The sequence below is a fragment of the Erpetoichthys calabaricus genome, chromosome 3 (assembly GCF_900747795.2).
Source record: "Erpetoichthys calabaricus chromosome 3, fErpCal1.3, whole genome shotgun sequence".
NCBI lineage: Eukaryota > Metazoa > Chordata > Cladistia > Polypteriformes > Polypteridae > Erpetoichthys > Erpetoichthys calabaricus.
Window position 1 is genome coordinate 262,798,357 of NC_041396.2, and position 26,705 is coordinate 262,825,061.

Sequence of the window (26,705 nt, forward strand, 5' to 3'; positions counted from 1 at the left end):
CTTACAATGTAAAGTTTTCTGCATTCCCTGTTCTTTAAATTGCACCTCTTATAAGTTCTTCAAAAGTCATCTTATCCTAGTTAGAGTATTATAATGTCAGAGGTTATGTCTAAAACAAGGGACACAGGGCTTGGGTCTCATTTTCATTATTCATTCATTCATTTTTTAAGTTACTTTTTTCAACATGATCATGGAACACCAGACCTAGTCATCCACTGAGAAATGCCTCTATTAATGCACAATCATAGACATATAAAAACTCTTGGTGACCAGGCTGGAATTTAAGGTCAGGAATCTGCAGCTGCACCAGCATGACACCATCCATGCAAGGACACTGTCATATCATAAAGGTGGTGTTTAGGAGGGGGCTACAATATAATAAAGTATACAATTTAGTTACATTCAGTAGCTTACCACTGATAACACTCAGTTGTATCAAAAGACTCTGCAGCACAACACTAAAGTAATTTGCTGATTTATTCAAAGCTTTAAAAAGTCAGACACATTTGAGCAGTCTAGTCTTTGGTAAGCAACAGAGAGGAGGTTTGAATATTTGAAGAACTGCTTTGAAGGCTATTTTGGTGTTACAGTTTATAGGAAATTGACATTGTGATCTGTAGCGAAAGTAGGGAGCAAGTCGAGGAGACCCTGGAGAGGTGGAGATATGCTCTAGAGATGAGAGGAATGAAGGTCAGTAGGAACAAGACAGAATACATGTGTGTAAATGAGAGGGAGGTCAGTGGAATGGTGAGGATGCAAGGAGTAGAGCTGGTGAAGGTGGATGAGTTTAAATACTTGGGATCAACAGTACAGAGTAATGGGGAGTGTGGAAGAGAGGTGAAAAAGAGAGTGCAGGCAGAGTGGAATGGGTGGAGAAGAGTGTCAGGAGTAATTTGTGACAGACGGATATCAGCAAGAGTGAAAGGGAAGGTCTACAAGATGGTAGTGAGACCAGCTATGTTACATGGGTTGGAGACGGTGGCACTGACCAGAAAGCAGGAGACAGAGCTGGAGGTAGCAGAGTTAAAGATACTAAGATTTGCATTGGGTGTGACAAGGATGGACAGGATTAGAAATGAGTACAACTCAAGTTGGACGGTTGGGAGACAAAGTCAGAGAGGTGAGATTGTGCTGGTTTGGACATGTGCAGAGGAGAGATGCTGGGTATATTGGGAGAAGGATGCTAAGGATAGAGCTGCCAGGGAAGAGAAAAAGAGGAAGGCCTAAGAGAAGGTTTATGGATGTGGTGAGAGAGGACATGCAGGTGATGGGAGTAACAGAGCAAGATGCAGTGGACAGAAAGATATGGAAGAAGATGATCAGCTGTGGCGCCCCCTAACAGGAGCAGCCAAAAGAAGAAGAAGAAGTTTATAGGAAATATTCATGCTGTTTGTAAAAACAAAATCATCAGTGTAAGTTTTTTGCTTGAAACTTATATTTATAGCGCTTTATTTTCCAAAATAAGGAAAATAAGGGTTCATGTGCTGGGTGCTCCCCATGTAGAGTTTTCATGTTCTCCCCATGTCCTTGTGTATTTCTTCCAAGTTCTCTGGTTTCCTCCCACAATCCAAAGACATACAGGTTAGGTAAACTGGCATTGCTAAGCTGGCCCGAGTGGGAGTGTGTGTGTGTGTGTGTGTGTGTGTGTGTGTGTGTGTGTGTGCGTGTGTGTGTGTGTGTGTGTGTGTCTCTGTATGTGTGTGTTCACCCCATGATGGACCCACACCCTATTCAGGTGCTTGATGATTGCTGGGTAAATTCCAGCTTCACACCAACCATGCCTTGGATAAATGGACTAGGAAAATGGATGGATGGATCATCATCCTCCTCCTCCAAATGGAGTAGCTTAGGACACACAGGTGTAGCAAAACAATACAAAACACTCAACATGACAGCATTACTGTTACACCAGGCTACCAAGGGCCGATTATTTCCAAATTAATATATGAATGTTTCCAAAATGGCCTTACTTTAAAACTTGCATTAAAACTTTGCAAATATTATTTTCCACTGTTCACTGCTATCTATGAATCACATTTTGATCACACTACATGTTTCACATTCAACTCCTGGCTCACTAAAAAGTTCTCTAGATGTTGAGGAGACAGTTAACATGAATAATGGGTGAATGTTTAAAGATAATATTCAGTTGCATCAATATATTGGGCTAGTCAGCTTGTTGCTGGGGGCTACATGAAATACTGTAGTTATCGGGCTGTTTTGGAAAGATTATGATTTTGCTCCCTTGTCACCATGGACTTCTAGTTAGGCAACATAGAGACTCAAAATGCATCTGGGATAGACATTTACTCAACTTTTCTTTTGCATTGTCCACCCAGCCTTTGGTTTGGGGGTGTCCACTGACCAAATATCTATCCATAAATGGTGCCTATGCACCTACAGTATGCCACCCACAGCAGAACAAGCATGTTCAGATAATGTAAAGGCTACAGATTTTGTTGAAATTTGGCACACTTATCCTTCAAAGGAATTTCGCATGACATTTCAATTTTCATTGAGATATCAAAGAGTGCAGTATACCAAGTTTTAAAATTTCAAAATCTTCCACTGAAAAGCAGTGGCAAATTTGCAAACTTGTCTATCTGAAAACAGAGAAACATTTTGTGTGACTTCAATTACTGCTTCAAATTTGTCTTCAGAGAGGTCACTTCTACTTGATTTTCATCTTTTACATATCTGACAGAAGTAAAGGTAAGACAAGATAGCTAAAGCAGGGAGAGGTGTAAGACCCTGATATGGCCACCCACTTCTCCTGCTGCTTGAGGCAAGTGAATTGTAAAAGAAAGAAAACAAGGTGACTTATCTAGAAACAAACAGGACAGGAACTCTGTAAATGTCATACTGTAATCATGGAGCGAATTAAAACGTACTCAGCATTTATGTTTAACTAAAAACAACCTCACGGCTGCATGATCTGCACATTAGAATGATTCAGTGATGCTTGAACTCTTCATCGGAACACTTTTTTTCAAAAATGTGATGTTTAAGAAATTAGAACTAAAATTAGTCACAGACCCTCCACATCCAACAAGAGTCCTAAATCAATACCCTTTTACATCACTTCAGTGGATTCTGCTATCGTTGAAAGCTTTTGAGCCACCACAAGACTGCTAGGGCTGCACTTTTAACGGCATGATATAAAAATGTGCTTTGTATATAATGTAGTCTATTAATGCATTTAATTGCTTTGTATTATCACTGTTATTTTAAAATGTGACTAAATGTTACAAAAATATTTAATACACAAAAATGTGGTTACCGACTCTTTAATGAAGTAACTAAAACAATTTAAAATGTTCTCCACCCTTTCAAATCAGTTCACTAAGTCCACGAATACGTCCCAGTGTTCTGCCATGCGTACTGTGACGAACCCTCGACTGACATGTTACCCATTTCAAACAGTTCCATGTCTTTGTTATTATTTTCCAGAAAAAGAATCAAAGGTGAACAGGAGAAGTCCACCTCATGAATTGTGTAGATCCAGAGACAGTTAATCCTTCCTGCGCAAATAGAGGAAAGCCAAACAACAGACCAAGAAATGTATCAGGGATTTTAAACTTTTCTTAAACTAGTGAAGAAAGCAACCACAAAGTAGGAGAGGTTGTGCACTTTGGGACCCACTGACTCTTCCTCAGGGTTAGGCAGTGTGGCTCTTTCTGGTTGAGAACAGAATATGAATTGCAGCAAATCATATACCAATGAACTGTGTAAAGACTTCAAGTAGCATACAGAAGATACAGAACTAGCCAAAGAAACCAAGATGTCCTCTGATTAACAATATTAGGGGATTACTGGTGCTTCATATTCTGTTCCCTACCACTAAGAATCCCACTTTTCTTGGACTTTTGAGTAGCTTTCCCCTTTTTACTCAGGACTGAAAACCTCTGGATATACCATTTAAGAGATGGACTTCTCCTACTCACCTTTGAGTCTTTTTCTGGAAAATGAAAACAAACACATGGAACTGTTTGAAAATTAAGTACATTGAACTATATAACTACTGTACCTATTTAATTGTGGGTTTATATAATTGTGAGTATAATTTGTTACACTGGTCAGTGTTTCCTTGTGTTTTGCTATAATATTAAGTGTTACGTTTGTCTTCTCTCTTTGGAATCATTGTTGATTTGAATTATAAGCTTCTCTTGACTTAATAGTTTGCTTATCAGTACTGAAAAACTTCATAACTGTTTAGAGAAGAACAAGTCAACACATTACAATCAATTTTTTGATATTTTTGTCTAAATGCTCATTGACACACAAAGGTGTCTTTCATCACAAAAACTTTGATGGCTTTTATCAGCAGATTTAATTAACAAGAAGGCACTTGGGACAACAAAGCATGTGGTGCTAGCGTGGGGCTCAACTTCAGCTTTTGTTCTTGTTGTACTTTTATTTTTAATTGCATGTCTAATGTGAAGAAATATTTTCAAATTTTGTCAGATCATTTATAAACTAGCTCATAATTAAACCTCTCTGTATCCACAAAAAATGCCCAACATGTATAAAAAGTAAGCTGGTTTAAATAAATGTTCTAAATAACTGTTTTCAACACATCAGCCTTCAGGTATAAAAAGTGGAAAGAATGCTTTTGCAAGGTGCCATTCTTTAGCTAACCACAGGCCACACTATCTGCTAAGCTCGCTTGTTTTATTTGAGGTCACGTCAGCTCTTATCAGGCAGTCATCCTCTACGCTCAGACCGAGCCACAGGTTCAAGATGCCAGCTGCGTTTACACTTGTGACAGTGCTGCTCTTGCATTCGTTGGGTAAGTCACCTCTTTTATTAAGATAATTCATAAGCTTTATTACCAAGCAAGGAAGCAACACAACATTATTAATTTTTAATGATCCTCCATATATTTGTGAATCGCTGTGTCAGTGCTAATTATGCTTTATTTTGATATATTAAATTAAGTCTATGGCTACACATTTGCAACATCTTCTATGTTTCTGTCACTTGTCTCCTAATTCTAATATAATAATTCTGCAGATGTTCAGTTTTAGCCACTATTGATAAAAAAAGAAAAATTACACTTGATGATTTCAAATTGTATTTTAAAAGTTACAGTCGTTTCACTAAACACCTTCTAATTTGGCACACTTTACAGTAAGTACTTATTAAAAATGGACCTCCGTGTTACTAATCTGCATTTAAAGACAAAAGCAAATGTGTAAAAATAAAAAATAGGCAATTATTGCACTTGTTTAAAGAAAGTATGGCATTTTGGTTTTTATACTTATTGAAAAATTGACCAAAATGGTGTGCTGCTTTTTAAAACTCTCCATGCACAAAATAATTTTAAAAGACCTAATTACACAAACAAAAGCATCTGTATGCAAATAAGTTGATGCTCTTTCTCTTTCCCTTTTTTTTAATATATTTTTCGTTCAGTTTACATTATTTCCTAATTACTAATAACTACTAGGATTTTTTTTTTAATAAAATATGACCAAATATTAAATAATAATATATCATTATAAATCTATTATTGCTAATATAGTAATTTTTTTTCAGTTATAAATTAATCAGGGCATCTGACGAAAGTGAAGTACACTCGCCAAAATGTATAACGTAATAGCCACTGGTATTTTACAGATGTATTCATTGCTATTTACTGTATGTAGCCTGTTACAGATCTAAATAAAATAAAATTTCTTTCTGGAACCTTCTTGTGGATGGGTTGTTTGGGAACTTTTGGTTCCCTTATGGCATCACTTTAAAGAATTTTTTTGGCACCTTTATTTTTAAGCATGCATAGCTGCCATGTTATTATCATCATCATCATCATTATCATCATCATCTTGTCCTTGTTCTTCCTCTTCTCACCCTCTTTCACCCCTTTCCTTCTTCAATCCATGTATTGAACTACTTAATTCAGTTTTAGGGTGACTAAGAGCAGGACAAAAAGGAGAAACTAACAATGGACATGGAGCCAGTGACATTGCACAGAACATTCATACAGTAATACAAAAATTCATGCGCCATAGGGGGCAAATTCACCCTTTCAACATTGGCCAATGGAAGTAAAGCTTCAGGGTCTTTTCAGCACATGGAAACGTAGAAGTAGCCCCTGTGATGATGCCAGGGCAGTCCTTGATCCTCCTGGGTACCCTATAGTGGATTTAGATAACTGATTCATAGATGTATTATAGAAGTGGAATTTAATTAATAAAGTATATCAAAATCCAAATCAAAATAAAAATTTATTATTACTATTATTATTATTATTATTATTATTATTATTATTACTACTACTACGTGTGTCTGCATTTAATGCAAAAAGCTCCTACTGCCATTGTCTTGTCTGTCTGTCTGTCTGAAACAACTGGGATCCCAGTGGACCGATTCTGTTATGATTTGGCTCACTTATTCTTTAAAGCAATTCATTGAGAAAGTTCAGTTTTTGTTGACATATCTTGAATAGATCACACTGTACACATTTTTGTAATTTCAACATCGCCCATTTAAAAGTTTCGACAATTTGGGAACTCATCTATCGTATAACAGAGAAATGTTGAGCGCAACTTAAATTACTCTTTCAAATTTACCTTCAAAGGGGTCACTTCACCATGTACATTTTGCAGTTTTTCATCTTTTATTCATCTGACTGCCACTAGTGATGTGGAAACGAAGACCCAATACAAGTTAGTCAAATGCTGGGGAGCCGCACACACTTTTGCACATAATGGTGCTTTATTGGCACTTTATGGCTCTTTACTGGGTCATCATTTCATTTTGGGAAGAGTCCTTTACAATGAAGTTGATTTTTACTGCTTTAAAAAACTAATATGTGGGGTAGGACTGAAATTTTGAATGTATGGTAAACTACCCAGCAGAACACTAACAGATTAAGAAATTGTGAACTTATCATATGCAGCAAGAGTCCTTTTAAAGTTACGACTTACTGGTATTTCACACCATCAGTTCATGGTTATTTACTATACGAGACTGTTACAGATCTGAAAAAATGAAGGTTCTTTCTGGAACCTTCACTAGGGTGGGTCTTTTGGGAACCAAAAATGGATTCCCTCTCGCATCGCTCTGCAGAACCACTCTGGCACCTTTGTTTTTGAGTGCATGTCACTCGCACAGCCACTCACGTCTGTTGTGTGAGGCAAGTTAGCCATACAAATGAAAAAAAAATAAAGACTATGTGAGAGGAAAGGAATCATGAAAGTGTTGATGTGTAAGGACAGAGTAAACAAATATGTGCTCATTTACACTAAAAACAACCTCATGGCTGCATTATCTGTACATTCTAATGATCCAATATTCCTATGACTTTGGAGTCTTTCAGCAAAAATCTCCAGACTGGCTCTCAGTCGTGGATCGAAGAAGCCAGCAAGTTAGCCTTGAGACTTACACTGAGATTTGAACTCGACATCAAACGCTTATTTTTAAAAAATAAACTACAGTTAGTCACAGACCCTCCACCTCCTGCAGCAACAGACATATGAAGATCAATCAATGCCATTTTTACATCACTGATGTCTATGAAAGTGCTTTTTGAGCCACCATAATCCTATCTGGGCTACATTTTCAACTGTCAAGTGCTGTTAACAGCATGTACTCCACTAAGGCATTTCATTATCACTGTTATTTTTGTACATGGATTAACAAAAACTATCATATTTTTTCAATGAAAATGTTTGTAAAATGTCTGTATTACTAGGGTGTTGTACCGTGTTAGCCATTTTGAATGTAGTGAAAAGCCAAGCAAAATGACACCTTTTATTGGCTAACTAAAAAGATTACAATATGCAAGCTTTCGAGGCAACTCAGGCCCCTTGATTACCTCTTGCCTGAAGAAGGGGATTTTTGAAAAGTGACCTTTATGCTTGGTTACGCATGCATACAGTGAAAAAACAAATTGATGTTACACAAAAACAACTTCATGGCTTCATTATCTGCAAATTACGATGATTTAATATTTCATTGACAATATACTTTACTAGGAAAATGCCACAACCACAAGCTATCCATAATGGTCAATACAGGTGTAGGCAGTAATTTTAGCTTGAGACTTCTTTTTATATAAACATTGCATTCTGTCCAATTTCACTTTTTTGTCATTATACCTTATAGAATAACAATAAGCCTTTCCACCGCTCTGAGCCGTGCATGTTGGACTGGCACCACCATACGTGAAAAACCTCCAGTGCAGATGATATACACAAAATAAAGTGCAATGTACAAAACAATACAAGATCAGGCAAATGCTGAATAGTGAACTGTAGATTTATCAAATCCAAAATGTTAAAAGTGAATTCAGAGAATAGAAAAAAAGATATGCTAGCATAATAAGATGAAAAATTCCATCTTTGCTGAGCTATTTCAAATAGAATGAGCTGTAAATACTGTTGTAAATCTTTTCAATGGTAGTTTTTCATATTTCAACTTCAAATTGTGGTGGCTCTGTGTCTAGGGATCTGCACTGGCAAACGGAAGGTTGCAGGTTCGAATCCCGTAAATGCCAATAGGGACTCTGCTCTGTTAGGCCCTTAACCTGCAATTGCTTAGCGCTTTGAGTAGTGAGAGAAGCGCTATAAAAATGCAAATAATTATAATATTCTGCATAAAAATATCATATTTAATAGTATGAACTACATAGCCACAGTTCAGTTGCAATCACCAACCACGTACAGTTCATCAGTCTTTGGGATTTTCATTTCATTTGTACTGGAATCTGCTCTCTGCATTGCATTAATGTGCTGTAGGAATACAAATAACTGCTCATTTAGAACGTGACTCAAGGTTACAACAATATGTACCAGACAACAATGTGACAGATGTCTTTTAGAGGAAGTTATTATTAAAATTATGTGTATTTAATTTAATACACATAAATTAAAATACTCCAGCCTGAATGTTGTATCATGTGTACATTTTCCAGCAACATTATTATTATTATTTTACATTTTTTACTATATATTAAATTTTTTACTATATATTATATATATATAATATATTTATTATGTGTCTTTACGTTTACTAATTCTGTAGTTTGTAAAATTTATACTTGCATTTAATGAGAACTGCGCTCGAGTGCTACATAAAAATGGGCTGAACTGAATTATTATTATTATTATTATTATGTGGACTAAAAAATCATCACAGACTTACAATACCATGCAGTATCTGTAGTAAGTACTTAATTTCTTATTACATGTTTGCTTTCTTATTTATATATGTTAATATAAGAAGACATAACAAAATGAATTTTAAAGATACTGAATTTGAACAGGGGTTATAAGGATTATATGGAGGGCGTCATTTAAACAGCTGTAAATTGTCCAGTCCTTTTCTAACCTTCTCCTCCAATTCAGTGTCTCTGGTGTCCAAAACCTGTCACGCTACACTCACGGAGAAGAAAGTGCCAGAGCAGTTCTTCGGAGCGATGCCACAGGGGAACCATTTTTGGTTCCTTAAAGAATCATCCACATGAAGGCTCCAGAAAGATCCTTAATTTAGATCTATAACAGGCTCCATAAATAACCATGAATACATAATTTATAAAATGAGGAGACCAAGCATGGTGTGTGTCCTGAGTTCTCAGTGTTGTAGAGTTTGCATGTTCTCCCTGTGTCTGTGATGGTGTCCTCGCAGGCTCCGGTTTCTTAATTCCTAGAGTCCAAACACATGCAGGATAGTTGCACTGACATCGTTAAATTGGCCACTGATGTGTGTTTGTGTGGTCACCCTGTGATGGGTTGGTGTCCTGTCCAGGTATTGTTCCTACGTAATGCCCAATGTTTGCTGAGATAGGCTCCGGCTACCCTGCCCTGGAGAGGTGGGTTAAGAAAATGGATGAATGGATGGACCAGCAGGTTCCTGATTTTAAAAGGACTCTTGCTGCATATTGTACCATACTGCAGGCTAAATTGAAGTTTTCTTGATCTGATCCTGCTACACTCTTAAAAACAATGTTCTTTAATGGCATTTTAGGGTTCTTTACCGGGTTGTGTGTTTCCTCATTGAAGTATTGCTTGACAAAGCACTATTTTATTCTAGGATGGGTTCTTTGTTTATAAAGTTGGCTCTTTGTGCTTTGAAAATCTTCCTAATATGTAGAGAAAAAACCCTGAAATATTTAATGTATTGTATGCTGCCTAGTAGGACACTAGCAGATTAAGAAAATCTGCACTTAGCATTACTGTCCTTTAAAAATCACAAGTTATTGGTATTTCGCAAATCTGTTATCTATTCATTGTTTTTTAATGTATGTATCCTGTAACAGATTTAAATAAATAAAAGTTTCTTTATTTTTAAGAGTGTTATAAGTAGCAAACTATACATTAAAGATTCTGTTTTAGGCGTCTTTTCAAAGCACAAAGAACCAGCCTCCTATGCAAGGGATTCTTGCCAGAATTAAATGGTTCTATAAAAGGAGCCATCCAACCCAATGAAGTGCAATTCTAGCACCGCTACTTCGAAGCGTGCGGGCGGTGCTCGGTTTAATCTTGAGTTTACAGGTTAGTACTTCAGTTCATCTACATGTATATCGCTATCCTGTTTTCTGGTTTTCTTAGCCTCATTTCGCTTTTCTTATTTATACAGGAGTCATTGGACAAACAATCCCTCGATTATGGCAACCTCATCCATCGGTGACGGCCACCAGCGGGCAGAACCCTAAGATACGATGTCAAGTATTGAACGACAGAGCTGTCCATTTTGTCTTTTCGTGGTACAAGCAGACAAAGGGCAGCGCCATGAGTTTCATGCTGAGTGTTCGCGCTAAAAACAAGCCGAGGTACGCAGCAGGCATCAGCGAGAGATTTGTGCCCGAATTCAACACAGTGGAGGACAGCTTGGACCTGACCATCGGGAACTTCGACCCCTCTGATGTGGGCACGTACTACTGCGCCATCTGGTACTCCAGTCAGTACATCTTTGGAGACGGGACGGAGGTTGAGTACTCGGGTAAAAATGATAAAAGGAATTACCTGTCAGATTCAGCAAGAGGCTGAGGGGGGCATTTCTATACTAAAGTTCTTAAGCTCGTTAAATAAGAAGAAAAAGTCTGTTAGAGTAAAGCAGTTCTGAAATAACCAAGAATTCCACAAAAATCTCAATGTCTAACTAATGCGACGATTGTTTAGTGTTTAATTCACACTATAATTTTAGACAATGGTAATACCGTCTATCAAAATATGAACAAAATAGCTAATCATTATAAAAAAAGCTCAGATTTTAATAACATAAAATAAAATAGCCAGATCCAGTTCGGGATCGCAGTGACCAGAGTCCAATAAAAAGCATTTAACAGTTTCCAATTCAGAACTTTATAGTTATGGTCACTGATAACACATTGAGAAAGTTAGTTTAGAATAAAGGTTGCTACATTTATTTAATTATGAGGTTCACGTGTGATCGGTGAGTCTTAGCCATCTAAAAAAGAAGACACCGATGGAATGATCTGCAAATTTAACTCCACGGTCATGTTGTTCAAAGAGCAGCCTTTCACGCGAAGAGGCCACGTTAACTCAGACGGCATGTATTTGAACTGATAGAAAACGGCTACCGCTTCATTGTGTTCATAAGAAATGTTTTGAAATCACTTTTTTTTGCCTCCTGACTCATTGGTACGAGAAACCCCCCATATATACAGTACCATTCAACTCGTACGAGAAACCCCTAACCCATATATGATTTACGGTGCCGTTCAACTCGTCTTCATGTGCGCTTATACAAGGTGTCGAGCTTCTTGCACCAAAAGCCCACAGACTCGCAAACACCTAATTTTTAGTCCTTTTCACGCCATATTTTGAGCAAGAAATTACATCCTTAAGAAAAAAGACCAAACCAACACGTTCAGCAAAAACGATCAGAATGACTTGAAGTTGTGAATGCCACATCAGCCGACTACAGGGGTTCGATCTCTAATAGAATACGAGGGGTCAAAAGTTACTCCTTTACACAAAACTTCGAAAAATTGGGGATCAGTAAATAGGCGTATTCCATTTTATGCTATTTCGAGGTGGCAGATCACGAATATAATCACATTTGTGATATTTTATCCTTTACCGGTGGTCCTAGCCCTCTAAGGGACACGCCAAAAAAGTAAAAATGACAATTTTCAAACAAAACACATGGGATATCGTTTCACACTACAGTATATCAAGGTCATTAAAATATAAGTCGTTAATTTTGATCTTTCAGTGGATCTAGCAGTCTGGACCTCTATCCGAAGGTGAAAATGACACATTTGTATTATAATCGAAAATATTTAGACTTTAAACATTTAAACTGAAGCACATTTTTTTGGTATTTTAAATATCTGCCAACTATATTCTTGTTTATTATGTGCTTCTATTTAATGCATTTCTTATGAACACCCCAAACTAGGACGACTTACGCTAATTCAGCCTTTGTTTTTAGATTCTGCTTTCTGATGTCTTACACCATGCAGGTGTCTTATATGAGTGAGTCTTTCTAAACCATCTGCAGTTTAATACTATATTTTAAGATTAGATACCTATCTGGATATTTCTACCTTAAGGTTACTGTCTACTTGTTAGCCTCATCAGCTCTCCATTGTCGGAACCGCAGCCGGAACCTGAGTTAAGTGAAATGCACTTATTTTTATGAACTTTCAAGGACCACGCTATTTCTTTTATTTTTTAACAATAAACATGTGTAATCAGGATTTACGTTTGCTAATTTTGTTGATTACACTTTCTTACTTTGTTCAGGGCTTAGCGGTGAGTTTGTAATTTTCGAACGAAAACAGAGACGGTTGGAGAGAAGCAGAGGCACCACGAGCAGTTCGAGAAGCTCGGAGAGTCGCAGAGCAGGCAAACTGCGACAGCCGCGCACCTGCAGCCCATAGCCGACTCGTCCCGATCTTCTCTCTCCGACACGCTAGCTCTCGGGACTCAACCACAGCACGCAATCTCTTCCAACACTCTCCGAGATCTTCACACCGGAACTTTAGGTCCCTCCAATTCTTGTCATTACCTCGAGGGCCTCGCTCACCTGGAAACGCTGGACCGGCAGCTGATGTATCGTATCCTCTGGACTGTGAGGACTGTGAGGACAGTGGACTTCTAGAGAGTTCAGTGATAGTCAGCTACCTAATGCTTCTGAAAGTGCCGAGTATTAGAATTTTTTTTTTCATTAAAAAACATTTGTTGCTTTAATTATTAAAATTCAGAGTGACTGCAGTCAAAAAATATTATACTTTGATTTAGCCGTGGAGTGTGCATTCATCTATATTGTCCAAATATTCTAAAATATTTTGTATTTTCACATTTTAAATAAATATAAGTAGACAACACGAATTAGAAGCCCAAGAGCTTGAAAGGAATATCAAAATCTCTGGTTCAAATCCCTGCAATATCCGCTCTGCCATTTTAAAAACTGGCTGGATTGTGTTTGTTGTTTTCATATCGAGAAAAGCCAAGCAAAATGACACCTTTTATTGGCTAACTAAAAAGATTACAATATGCAAGCTTTCGAGGCAACTCAGGCCTCTTCTTCAGGCAAGATGTAATGGTATCGAAATGGTAAGCGTTTTGTGTCAGTTTTGTCTTATGAAATGTTAAATTGCCGATTAAAATTTTAAAGGCAACTAAACATAGATAGATAGATAGATAGATAGATAGATAGATAGATAGATAGATAGATAGATAGATAGATAGATAGATAGATAGATAGATAATCGAAACCCCAAAGATTATCTGTAAAGTGCACAGAAAATAAATCACACATTAAGTAATCACCACGCAGTCTCGCAATGCAATTGTGCTGGGTAAATAAAATGCATTATTATGATTATTATTATTATTATTATTATTATTATTATTACTAGTAGTAGTAGCAGCAGCAGTAGTCGACAAATAAGTCTTTGACTTTAGCTGCCATTCCATTTAATGAAGGTTTCACTTAATGCAGTTTCTCCAAATGAATGGACCTTTGTACAAAAAAGAAAGACCGAAGTAATCGTATTTGAGAAACATGCGTAAGTATTTGAATACGTCCATCTATCCTTTTTAACAAAACAGGACTGCTTGGGGACACTGGACAGAGCGACAGTCCATAGCAGGGCAAACCCACCCAACCTCCCTAACACACACACGAACGCACACACACGCGCACTAATCCAGTTGGCCTGCATGTATCTGGACTGTTGGAGGACACGGTGGTTTCCTCGGGGTTCTTAGATGTCCTCCAACAGTCCAAGGACATGCAGATCACGTAGATTTTTGGCGATGCTAAATTGAGTCGTGTAAAAAAAATATCCTTTGAATTCGAATATCGTTTACGCAGATTTGGGGTAATTCCATACATTTCATAACGCGCAGTGTTTTGCGCTATTTGCTTGCTGTTTTCCTCGGTTATTTGTGCCCTGCGCACGATCGTTGTCTGTCTTATGTCTTCACATTCTCCTCATAACTGCGTGGGGTTGACTTCCTCGTCAATCGGATTGTTCGTGGTAAATTGGGATGGTCTGGTTCTCAGTCAAATAAAGTTTTCTTGAGTAAATTAAAATCTGTCGTTAAAATAAAATTAAATGCATTAAAATAAAATCAAATGTGCAGAAGACTAAATTAGCGTAAGCCGCCCTAGTTTTTAATTTAATGATTTGCTTCATTAAGTACATAAGCAAGAACAGTTGCGTCAGATATTTGAAATATGCTTAATTTAAATGTTTAAAGTCTAAATATCCTCTGTTGTAATAGAGAAAATAATATCATATTCGTAATCACTGACCTTGAAATAGTCTAAACCGATAATCCAAGTATTTATGATGTAAATTATTCATTTTTAACCTTCAGATAGAGGCTCTTAGATGGTCCAGGACCTCTGGTAAAGAATCAAATACCACAAACATGCTCATATTCGCTATCAGCAGCCTGCCTGTATCAGTCTCATTTTTTAAAGCCTTGTGAAAACAAGTGACTGTTAACTCCTCATATCTCATTAGGTTTTGGTTAATGTGGAATACAAAAAAACAATGTTTCCTAAAGACGTCTATTAGTTTTCTCTCTCATTAGCGTGTAAACGAGGATTTTTTGGGTCTAGAACATGGGTCCCCAACCCCCGGGCCGCGAGAGAACTGCCGGCAACGGAGACTCACTCAGACATTTTAGAACGCTTGGCGGGCGGGGCTTTGCAGAGAGAGGAGAGACACCGAGGTGACAGAGCATTACTGCAAAGTATTTTGATGGTCCCGACAGTTTCCTCATATGACACGAGTCTATAGAAATCTCGTTACTATGAGTACATTCAGCAGATAGGCTACTTTCATTTCAACGAAGTGACCTTGAAATGCTTGAACGAATCACCCGCAGAGCAGTTAGATCTGTGGTCGCAGCTCAATTGTGCACGTTTGCACAACGATCCCCAAACAGAAACATTGTAAAAAAATTCTTTCTTCCAACTTTCCTCGTACTGTGTTTGTTTTCTGTGTTTTCAGTGATACCTTTTGCTTATAGCTTGTCAACATTTGAAAAACATTCATTGGAATCTAACTCATTGTCACCCTCCTATAGAAACAGCAGACACGAAAAAACGATAACAGTGTTAATGTTTGTGATGTGCAATCTGTTGGAATGACAAATGCAATGCATATGTATTTGTTATATGCAAAAAAAAAGAAGAAAAATATTGGGTTGCAAACGTATGCGAACTGCTTAATAACTTAATAATAATAGAAATGTAATGTAAATTGTGTATAAAACTGCCCTACGAACCCGCCCTGAATCCTCAACCCTCCAACACCCCCATCCAACAACAATGTCCCTGGAAAAATTTGCTTCTAGTAAAGTGGTTCTTGCTGACATAAAGGTTGGGGACCACTGGTCTAGAACACCAAAATAGGATGAACCCCAAAAAGCGCGACGCCTTGCACAACTTGCCATCAAGATGGAGTCCAGCGATCTGTTATATGTCGGGTGTCTGGCACTGCTGAGTCAGAGGCGCCGAAAAACGAAAGAAATAACTGAAGTGATTTCAAAGCGTTCATACGTAATTTTTATAAACATATTATATACATCAAATATGTTTATGCTTTATAGCATGCTAAAATGAAACAGCAAGAAAGCTCAGTATATAGACATTTCTGTTTTATGACCTAAATGAAAAGGTTAAGTTAAAACAACTCAAGCTAAAGTGATCTGTGATGTGCTTTTTAACTTTATTATATACCTACAACACACAGTTCATTTACCTGTATGACCCTAATAACAATATTTCTGACTTGTTTATATTAAAACATAAAAAAGTCAAACTGCTATTTTCATGGGTTAATATAATCCAATGTTTTCAGAGAGCAATTCAAGTTGTCCAGTAGAGAAGAAACGGTTGCCTTTCTAATAAAGGTCTGCTACAGTTTTAACAGTTTATTGAAAATAACTCGGCATAAATCTGTTTCCATAACCAGCCAAAAACACAGAGAATACATTAAAAATTGTTTTGCTAACCATTATTATGCCTTGGTTTCTCACAGTCAAAAAAAGGGCTTATCTGGAAGAATTTGCAGCATTGTCGTAAAAGGGGCGATTCCTTATGCAAATATGCCATCTTCATGCAAATTTAGAATTGATACTGATTAAAATGTAAAACTTACATTTGTCCATCTTTATATATATATAAAATCCAATGTTTGTCTTTCTGTATGACTATCAGCTTTTCACAAGAGAAATACTTAACGGATTTAGATCGTTTCTTTCCTATAATTTGGTCGAAAATTCCAGGATGATTTTACGACTTCCCTCATCACTCTATGTACCGTATACTGTAGTTCGCTTGCTGTACCGAGAGAGACGCAGCGGTCTGAGGGGCGAGTAAGCGTGACGTCAGGAGTCGGGAGCCAGGCAGGGCCCTTCTCACTGTCCTGTTTCACTCGGGCGAAGCTGCGGGGGACAGCTAGTTTAAAATAATTATTTTAGTCATTTATTGTATTAGTTTTTTTTATTGTGAAAATATGCAGTTAAGGTTATGAATTTTTAGTGGGTTTTTTTCTTTACAGTTTAAAGATATTGCTCAGCCCACCATTTTGATGATTGTACAGACGGCACATTCACACATACTGTACTGTATAAACCACAGGCATGCATGTGCTGCCATATCAGTAGCTTGTTGCGACTACTGAGGATCAGTTTGACCGACCCAAGTGCTATCAGATGTGTAAAAGAAAAAAATTCAGTATATAAAGTAAAAATCTCTTTCAAGCTAAATCTGAATCAGAAAACTAATCTGTAATTGAAGTCATACAGAATGGTTCACTGTTTCAGAAGTGTTACCCAAACCAAATCTTAAGGCAGGTACTGTATTTGTATTTCTGGCAACTGGCACTTGTCAGTATAACATAAATTAATTTTTAATTAAGCCTAGGTTTGGAGAACTATTTTAATAAAGGTTTGATGTCAAAAGAATCTGTAATTAGTTCAGCACTAGATTGAAGAGATGGATCATAACAAGAAGTCAGTGCCTTTATGTGCAGACAATGGAATAGATCTGTTACTCAGAGAACACACTAGAGTGTACCAAACAGCAATACAAAAAACACAACCAAACAATCAACACATTTAACATTGTTTAACACCACAGCAGATGCTGTAGGTATATTATGAAAAAATATTAATTAAATATTGTAATATCTTGTGCTATCCATCTAAGACAGGCTGGACTCTAAGTAATTAACACAGTGCACCTTGCAATACACATGTCTCAGTTACACACCATTTGGTATGGGATTCAAAAAAACAGTGTTAATGTTTGTGATGCGCCATCTGTTGGAATGATGAATGCAATGCATTTTACTTCTAAAAATATTTGTGATGCACCATCTGTTGGAATGACAGAGACATAGTGATTGGACAGAAACATAGACAGATACACAGACATTTATCCTTTTATTAAGGTGGATGAATGCTGTGTAACAATTACACATTTAACACCAGAAGTAAATGAGGGATCTTATCAAGACAGGTTAAGATGTGGAGCCATTTGGCTTTCCTCATAGCCCATGTGTTGTCATGCTTGATGCAGGGAGGAGCAGAACATAGTACTGAAGGGTGGGCTCTAGGAAAATTAGTGGAAAATTAGCCCACCAGGACTGGTTAATGACCATGGTATTACATATTAATTCGGCATTTTATTGTTGTTTCTAAGTTGTAATGTGGTTTATTTTTATGCATTTACTGTTATATTTTGAATTATTTACCATTACTTATTTTCCATATTCTTTGTGGGTGGAGCTCCAAGAGGCGGGGCCAACTTGACAGCACCCTGTCTGAGTTCTGCCTCTGACTATTTAGGTCAAAGCCAGAGAAGAGCTCAGACATGGTGCATTAAAGTTATAGTGTTTTTGTAAATATTTTACTGTGTTTATTGGACTCCATCCATCCATCCATTTTCCAACCCGCTGAATCCGAACACAGGGTCACGGGGGTCTGCTGGAACCAATCCCAGCCAACACAGGGCACAAGGCAGGGAACCAATCCTAGGCAGGGTGCCAACCCACCGCAGGACACATACAAACACACCAAGCACACACTAGGGCCAATTTAGAATCACCAATCCACCTAACCTGCATGTCTTTGGACTGTGGCAGGAAACCGGAGCGCCCGGAGGAAACCCACGGAGACACGGGGAGAACATGCAAACTCCACGCAGGGAGGTCCCCAGATCTCTCAACTGCGAGGCAGCAGCGCTTCCCACTGCGCCACCGTGCCGCCCTTATTGGACTCTATTACTGGATTTGCAGATTGGGACTTCTTTGGTTTTTGGATTGCCTTTTAGTAACTGCTTGGTGCCTCTTTTCTGCTCTTCTGAGCATTTTCTTTCCTTTCATTTATAAAGACAATTTGTTGCACTTAACTGCACAAGCCAAGGTTTTTAGTCATTTGAAACATTTTTGAGCCATTTTAAGTATATTTTCAAGACATGTATCATCTTGTATCATCTTGGTTGCAACGTTTGAGGCAGACCAGGACAGCTTGGAGTTGGCCCATTGGGATAAAGCCTTTTCTAGGCAGGCATCGGAGACCTGGCCTGGTCAGTGAAGATTTTTGGGTCCTCAAACCACATTCTTGTCATGATTCTGACTACAGCTCACTACAGTTAGGGGAAGAAGTCGTGGGTAAAAGAAAGAGATTGGTATTAAGCTGCCAGTAATTGTTGCTTTCTTTCTTTAATTTTCACTTAAGGGGCTGTTTTGGTGCTGTCTTTTTTAAGGTGGAAATGATGAATGATGGCTGGTAGGGCCTCCACACCTTACGGAGCATCACCAAGGCAGGAACGAGCAGGGCACACACCAGAGAGGATAAAATGTGAACTGACCAAGTGTGGAGCTCCCTCAGTGTGTGTTCAGTAGAACTTGTTTAGCATTGTCTGTGCCCACATCATCCATAGTGAGACTTGGCACTTCTGATTTAGTCTGACTTGCTTGGTGCTTCCTTTGTGACTAATACTAGCGTGAGCCCTATTCCTATTCCCTATTCTGTCACCATCACCATTGATGTGAGGGTTTTCTGCTGTAATTATGGATTGGGAAGCAATCTGCAATCCTGTTAGTAATTAAACTTGTTTAATTGATTTTATGAAGTTCTTAAAATATACTATAATTTGTGAAAAATGAAGCTTTCTGATCTCTCCATAATTATCAAAAATCTACATTAAGGACTTTGCTCATGAAGACAAACTACCGTCTACTGTAGAGCTAACACCAGTGCCGAATAACCAATCTAGCCAAGAGACAGAATTGTGGTTACCATGAAGGTTCCTTTCAATTAAAAAAGAAATCACCCATATAGAGATTTAATGAATTAACCAGCCCTAACTAACATTTACATTATTTTAAAAAATGTTCTTGTATTAATTATTTTTTGTATTTTTTTAAATACAAAAGAATATTTTTTCTCATTGTAGTCTAATAGGACAGGCACTACCCTCCGAGGCCCAGCCAGAATGACGTGTCTGCCCTGTTCTAAGGATAGATGATGTATAGTAGACAGTTGTTTAGAGTAGGATGGATTTAAATATCAAATTCATTCATTATTAACATGTTTACATTATCTGTTACCTGTACAAAACTTTTGACGAAAAAAATACCCTTTTTCTGAGATTTATTTTAATAACTTAGAGGATCAGTTGGGGGATCGAGACACACCTTAAACTCCGGCCATGGTATGGACTGTCAGGAGGGGTGTGGCTGTCTGGAGAAGTCAGCCATAAAAGCAGCTCCAGAGACCGTGGATGGTGGGGCACAGGCACAACACTTTAAAAAAGGCACTTATTAAAGACTAAAATCTACCAGTTTTCATGTGTGACTGCCGGTGAACCTCAGTTGTAATCTTGGCTTCAGATTGGCTCCTGGAGCTGGAGAAAGTATGGCAGATGGTGTCATTTCTGATCCCACAGTTGATTGCTATTCTCAGAGTCTGTGAAATCACAGAACATCAGAGTGGCACTTCAGAGCAGCCAAAGAAGGAGATAGTGGGTTCAACCTAGATGGCTCCAATTATCCTTTAAAGGGTGAACAGCCTCCAACTGTAACATAAATTTAATATGTCACTGTCCTCTGTACAAATATATTTTATAAATCTACTTTTCTTTCTACTCACATGCACAGTTGACAAAGATTTAGCACAGAGGCTCATCATTTAGAACTGCTAGGCAAAGCATAAGACAAGACAGATAAAGACAGCTGGTGAAACGTGGACCGTTTTTTGTCTGTCCGAGTCAACATGAAACTGTATCCACTTTGCCTTGTTTGGAATTGTATTATTCATCTAAGTGGGGGCCTGCACATGAAGAAAGAGTATACTGTAAAGCCTTGGAACATTGCCCAGCACACCTTTGAAGCCAACGGACGAATGGGAGATAACGTCATCCGATCCTGAAAATCCTTCCAATGCAGCAGCAAAAATGGCAGACTCTACACATCGAGCCCCCACTCCCGAACTGGGTTCTTGCCATTGGCTTCCTTCATCTGTTATGCAGCGTAAGCCATCATTAAAGAAAGCTAAGTTATTTCTCCTATGTGACTTCTTACCGCCGCATCACTAAGGGAGGGGTATCTCCTTTTAATATCATATCTACAGTAATCCCTCACTTATCGCCTGAGATAGATTCCAAGGCCGACCGCGATAACTGAATTTCCGCGAAGTAGGGACATTATATTTATTTAATTATTTAACGTGTATTTGGACGTTTTTAAACCCTCCCTGTATTGTGTACAACCCACCATTTACTCTATTAATAACAGGGACAACTGCTAAGCAATATGAAATCGGTAGATAAGTTTACACTTACTGTATAGCGAAGTACACGTAGCAGCTTGTAGGCGGTCATGACGTCGTCGACCTTGTTGCAAAGATTCCTAAAGCAGATTCCATCCAGACTACTGCCTTATCACGTCCACTTGCAACTCGTTTTGCACCCTGGTTAAAGGACACTGCGGCCGTAGATCTTATATGCTTTTCCTCCTTTTTAAATAAAAAGAATCGATGTCCTGCAGCGGTGTAGCTGTTCCCTTCCTTCAACATATCCAAAACTTTTACCTTTTCTGCAATCATTTGCATCTTCTGTTGGTGCTTGGACACGGCCCCTGAAGCATTAGCACGTTAATGATGAATGAGTGATATTAGACTTCCTGGTTAATGCAACACTCCATCGCTGAGCCAATCAGCAGCACACAGGAACTTAACTGCATGCTCTGATTGGGTAGCTTCTCAGCCATCCGCCAATAGCATCTCTTGTATGAAATCAACTGGGCAAACCAACTGAGGAAGCAAGTAAAAAGACCCATTGTCCGCAGAAACCCGCGAAGCAGTGAAAAATCCGCGTTATGTATTTAGATATGCTTACACATAAAATCCGCGGTCGTGAATCCGCGAAAAGTGAACTGCGAAGTAGCGAGGGATTACTGTATATAGATTCGGGTTGTGTAACATGCCGCAATTACAAAAGAACTCATTCCAACAAGGGAGCTAATGCCCCCTTCTGGATACACCAGCATTGTCAGATAGATAGATAGATAGATAGATACTTTATTAATCCCAATGGGAAATTCAGTGTTCCATTTCTCCATCCTTCTCTCCCCACAAGTCCTCCAATCCTAACTTAGTTGTGCCCAATGCTACTCAGATAGACTTCCCTATTCCAGGAAAACCTTTTTAGGGTACTAGTTTCCCAAAGATCTAGCACCACTTCAGGCTCATATCATCATGACTTGATAAGATTATCTTCTGGTGCAAAGTTCATGTAGAACCTGATCATGTCATATAAAACAAACTGAAATGTAAACAATGTGCAATTGAATTGCATTTTTTACTCCATGGCAATGGTTTTTATAACGTCCAAGTGCCAATGGCTTTTGAGCTCACTGCGTTTTGTAAGTGTAGGATGTCATTCAATGTGTAAATGTAACTTAAGTGCAAGATTTAAAATATTTGCACTATTGTTTCTAAAGTATTTGTGTTTTGTTATCGTGTTTGTTCTGTTAAGAAAAAGAATGGTTGGTTATAGAAGATGCTGGACTTCATTTTTGCCCCAAACTTGCCATATAACATGAATCTTTACATTGTACTGATGATGTATCTTCTAGCCAATAATGTGCCTTGTTTCTCCTTGAGTTACGCTGACCCCTTCATTGATCCTTTCTTTTTCAGATTCGATTCAGCCACCACGTACTCCCCTACTCCATCTTTTCCCACCATCACCTCAGCAACTTCATACTAGAAATGAAGCCACACTGCTGTGTGTGGCTCGACATATGAGGCCCCAGCATGTACGACTGCGCTGGGCAGTGGATGGGCAGGCACAAGACCTACAACAGCAGCTGGAGGCGTCTGAACGTGAGCCAGAGGGCACATTCACCTCCTGGTCGATGCTGAGCATTAGTAGTGACATCTGGCAGAGGGGCGCATGGGTAACGTGCCAAGCAGACCATGAAACGGTGGATCCGAGTACTCCGCTGGAGAAGAGTGTGGAGTTGGGGTTAAGACAAGGAGGTAAAGTGCATTTTTTTTCAATCTGAATTATGTTACAATTTTTAGTTAACTAAATTTTTCTAATGAGGGCTGCATAATATACGTGATTTCTCGGAGATCGCAGGGTTGTCAACTGGTGACTGTTGTATATATGTGAGTCCTTGCAATGGATTGGTGCCACATCCAAGGTAGATTTCTACTTTGCACCCAGTGGTGCCAGCACAGGCTCCAGCCCACTGTGACCCTGAACTGAATACATTGGGTTTAAGAGTGTTACACCATATGGCCAAAAGTGTGTGGACACATGACCATCACCCCTGTATGAGCATATGGGCTGTCCCATTCCAAAACCATGGGCATCAATGTTTTGTGCCTATAACAGCCTCCAGTCTTTTGGAAAGGCTTTCCACAAGATGTTCAAGTGTGTCTGTGAGAATTAGTATCCATTCAGCCAAAAGATCATTTGTGAGATCAGGTAGTGATGTTGGATGAGACAACCTAGTTCGCAAAAGGCATTTCCATTTTATCCCAAATGTGTTAAGTAAAGCTGAAGTCAGGTATTTGTGCAAATCACTCAAGTTCCTCCATGTGTCTATGGACCTGGCTTTGTGCACTGGGGCAGTCCTGCCAGAACAGAAGCAGGGCCTTCACAAACTGTAGGCATAAAGCTGGAAGATCCACTGGAACCAAGAGGCAGTTTTCAGACACTTCCGATTAAGTCGAACAGAGCTTGAAAGGATCTGCCCAGAGCTGGCCTTAGGGCGAAGTGAACGAAGCAACCGCTTAGGGCCCACAGCTGGAGGGGGCCCACTGCACCCTCGGTATCAGTTTGCTTCGGGCCTGAAATTGTCTAGGGCCGGCTCTGTACGGATACGGTTGTCAGTGTCAAACGGAAATCGTCAAAAAGTGATGGTTGTAGATGCCAGGAAAACGCATTTCTGCAGCTCAGAATGCAAGAAATCGCTTGGTGGCCGGGGCTCTGCCCCTGGCCCCCTAGCTGTAGGGGTCGGGCCCCTTACAGGGCCCTCGGTATCAGTTTGCTTCGGTCCCGAAATTGTCTAGGACCGGCTCTGATCTGCATGGAAGAATGGAATAAACTGTTCAAATCCAAATGAGCAAAGCTTGTAGAGGCTTACCCCAAGAAAACTTGAAGCTTTAATTGCTGCCAAAGGGACTTCTACAAAGCACAGAATTAAGGGTTTGAATACTTGTATGAATGAGAAAATTCAGTTTTTGATTTTTAGTAAATTTGCAAACCTCTCCGAAAACACATTTTCACTTTGTCATTATGGATTACTGAGTTTAGATTTATGCAGATTTATTATTGCAAAGGTAACCATTTAAGATTAAATCTACAACACAATAAAGTGTGCAGAATGTGAATACTTTCCAAATCAGAATCAGTATCACTTTATTGCTAGCATGTGAAACAAATCAGAATTGACTTTGGTTAGGTGCAAAAACATGGAATACAAGACATTGCCAGGTCAAGACCACACCATTTCAACCCACTATTAATCTGACATTGTGCAAACAACTATACAAATACAACTTTTTCTTGCACAAAAAAAATTAGAAACTTCAACAATACCCTCAAATAAATAGAAAAACTATATATCAAATAGTACGAGATGAACAAGAGTGTTTCCAAATAGACAAACAGCACATTTACCAGTTATATTTTGTAAAAACAATTAGGAGTAACCCTATGTCAGATTATTTAGGATCTGAAAACTTTGAGGAAAGAAGCTGCAGAGATGTCGTGCAGTACGGATCGTGATAGACCTGTGCCTCCTCTGTGATGGCAATTTAATGATCAGGTGGCTGCTGAGGTGGGTGAAGTTGGCTGTGATTTTTCCTGCTCTCTTTTTTGCTCTGGTGATGAACTGATCTTTTAATGTTGGGAGATGTCAGCCAATGATTTTCTCAGCTGAACAAATCACTCGCTGCACCTGACTCTTAGAAAGAGAGGAGACAGAAGGAAACCAAACAGTGATAGAGGTTGTCTCAATACTCCCAGTGATCAGCTGAGTAAAAGTGTAACAATATATGCCTTGATAAGCCAAGCCAAACACACTGTATTGTGAGACATTTACACTTTATGTTGAGATTTTTGTCTAAGCACAGATGTAATAGCGCGACTTGACTGTAACAGATGTGTGATGTGTCTATAAGTATTTTTTTAGCCAGATACTGACAATTAAACAAATAATGAGAAACAGAGGAGATGAGAATTTGTGTGTACTGTGCTGATGTTTTTCTGGAGCAGAGTGTATGAACTGATGGGACTGATTTATGTCTAAAGGGGTGCCCCCTAATTTTTTTTTCCTGATTGTTTCATGGAATTGCTTCTTGACATTATTGTGATCTCCTTTTCTGCATGTTCCTGAAGGTACTTGTCTTTTACTTTTCTCGTTAACTCCACCTTATTAGTGATTTTTAAAATGTATTTTATATGAATTATAATTTAGTGTATTTTTAAAATGTATTACCTTTGTTCATTGCCATATTGGGTACAGTGTATATGTTTTGTGTTAAAGTGTATAAAGGATCTGTTGTGTTTTGACAAAAAAGTTAACAAAAATCAAAAATTATTTAATGATAGTTTTAGGTTTATTTTTGAAACTGGGATGTTTATTGTAGGGTATATGGCAAGCCAAATTAACATTTAGAGATATCTCAAAATGAATTTTATGATATCTGGAAATGCATTTTAGATATCTCAAATTGAATTATAGATATCTAAAAATACATCTATTTTAAGATATCTAAAAAGAATTGTATGATATCTCAAACAGATTTCAAGATATCTTGAAGTGATATGCTGTACATTTTCAGATATCTGAAATGCATTTCAAGATATCTTATATTGCAATTTGAGATATCTTGAAATATGTTCATGTGCATTTTGAGATATCTCAAATACATTTCAAGATATCTTAAAATACATCTGCAGGCATTTTGAGATATTTCAAATACATTTTCAGATATCTTAAAATAGCTTTCTGCACATTTCAAGATATCTCAAATACATTTTCAGATATCTTAAAATCACTTCCTGTAAAATTTCTTATACTTTCAATGGAACTTCATGCCTATTTTAAGATATCTCGAAATGCACAGGAAGTGATTTTGAGATATCATGAAATGTATTTGAGATATCTTGAAAATGTGCAGGAAGTCATTTTAAGATATCTGAAAATGCATTTCAGATATCTCAAAATGAATTTGGGATATCTTAAAATGAGAAGGAAGTTATTTTAAGATATCTCGAAATATAATTTAGATATCTTAAAAAGCATTTAAGATATCTTGAAATTCATTGTTGTTTCAGATATCTGAAATACATTTTTAGATATCTAAAATTAATTTCATGATATCTTAAAATGGGTCTCTACTCTATTTCAGATATCTAACAATGTATTTCAAGATATCTAAAATTGTATTTCAAGATATCTAAAATGCATTTTAAGATATCTTTAAAAGGACACTCAATTATTTCAAGATATCTCAATAGCACTTTCAGATATCTACAATACAATTTAAGATATCTCAAATACATTTCCAGATATCTCAAAACAGCTTCCTGTCCATTTTCAGATATCTCAAATACATTTTCAGATATCTCAACATCACTTCCTGCTCATTTCAAGATATCTCAAATACATTTTAAGATATCTTATAATAAACAAGAAGTCCCAATGAAATAATAGGCAGTTTTACAGGAAATGATTTTGAGAT

The 26,705-nt window shown here is 37.9% G+C and overlaps 1 protein-coding gene across 1 annotated transcript in view; it reads left to right on the forward strand.

Moving 5' to 3' along the window:
- Positions 1–4,723: 4,723 nt before the first annotated feature.
- Positions 4,724–26,705, forward strand: part of LOC114649541 (immunoglobulin kappa light chain-like) — a 28,168-nt gene continuing 6,186 nt past the window's right edge. Inside the window, exons 1-3 of the mRNA XM_028799034.2 lie at positions 4,724–4,789; positions 10,582–10,944; positions 22,644–22,985. Coding sequence (XP_028654867.2) covers positions 4,741–4,789; positions 10,582–10,944; positions 22,644–22,985 — 754 coding nt within the window. The 5' untranslated portion in view covers positions 4,724–4,740. The remainder of the gene's footprint in view (positions 4,790–10,581; positions 10,945–22,643; positions 22,986–26,705) is intronic.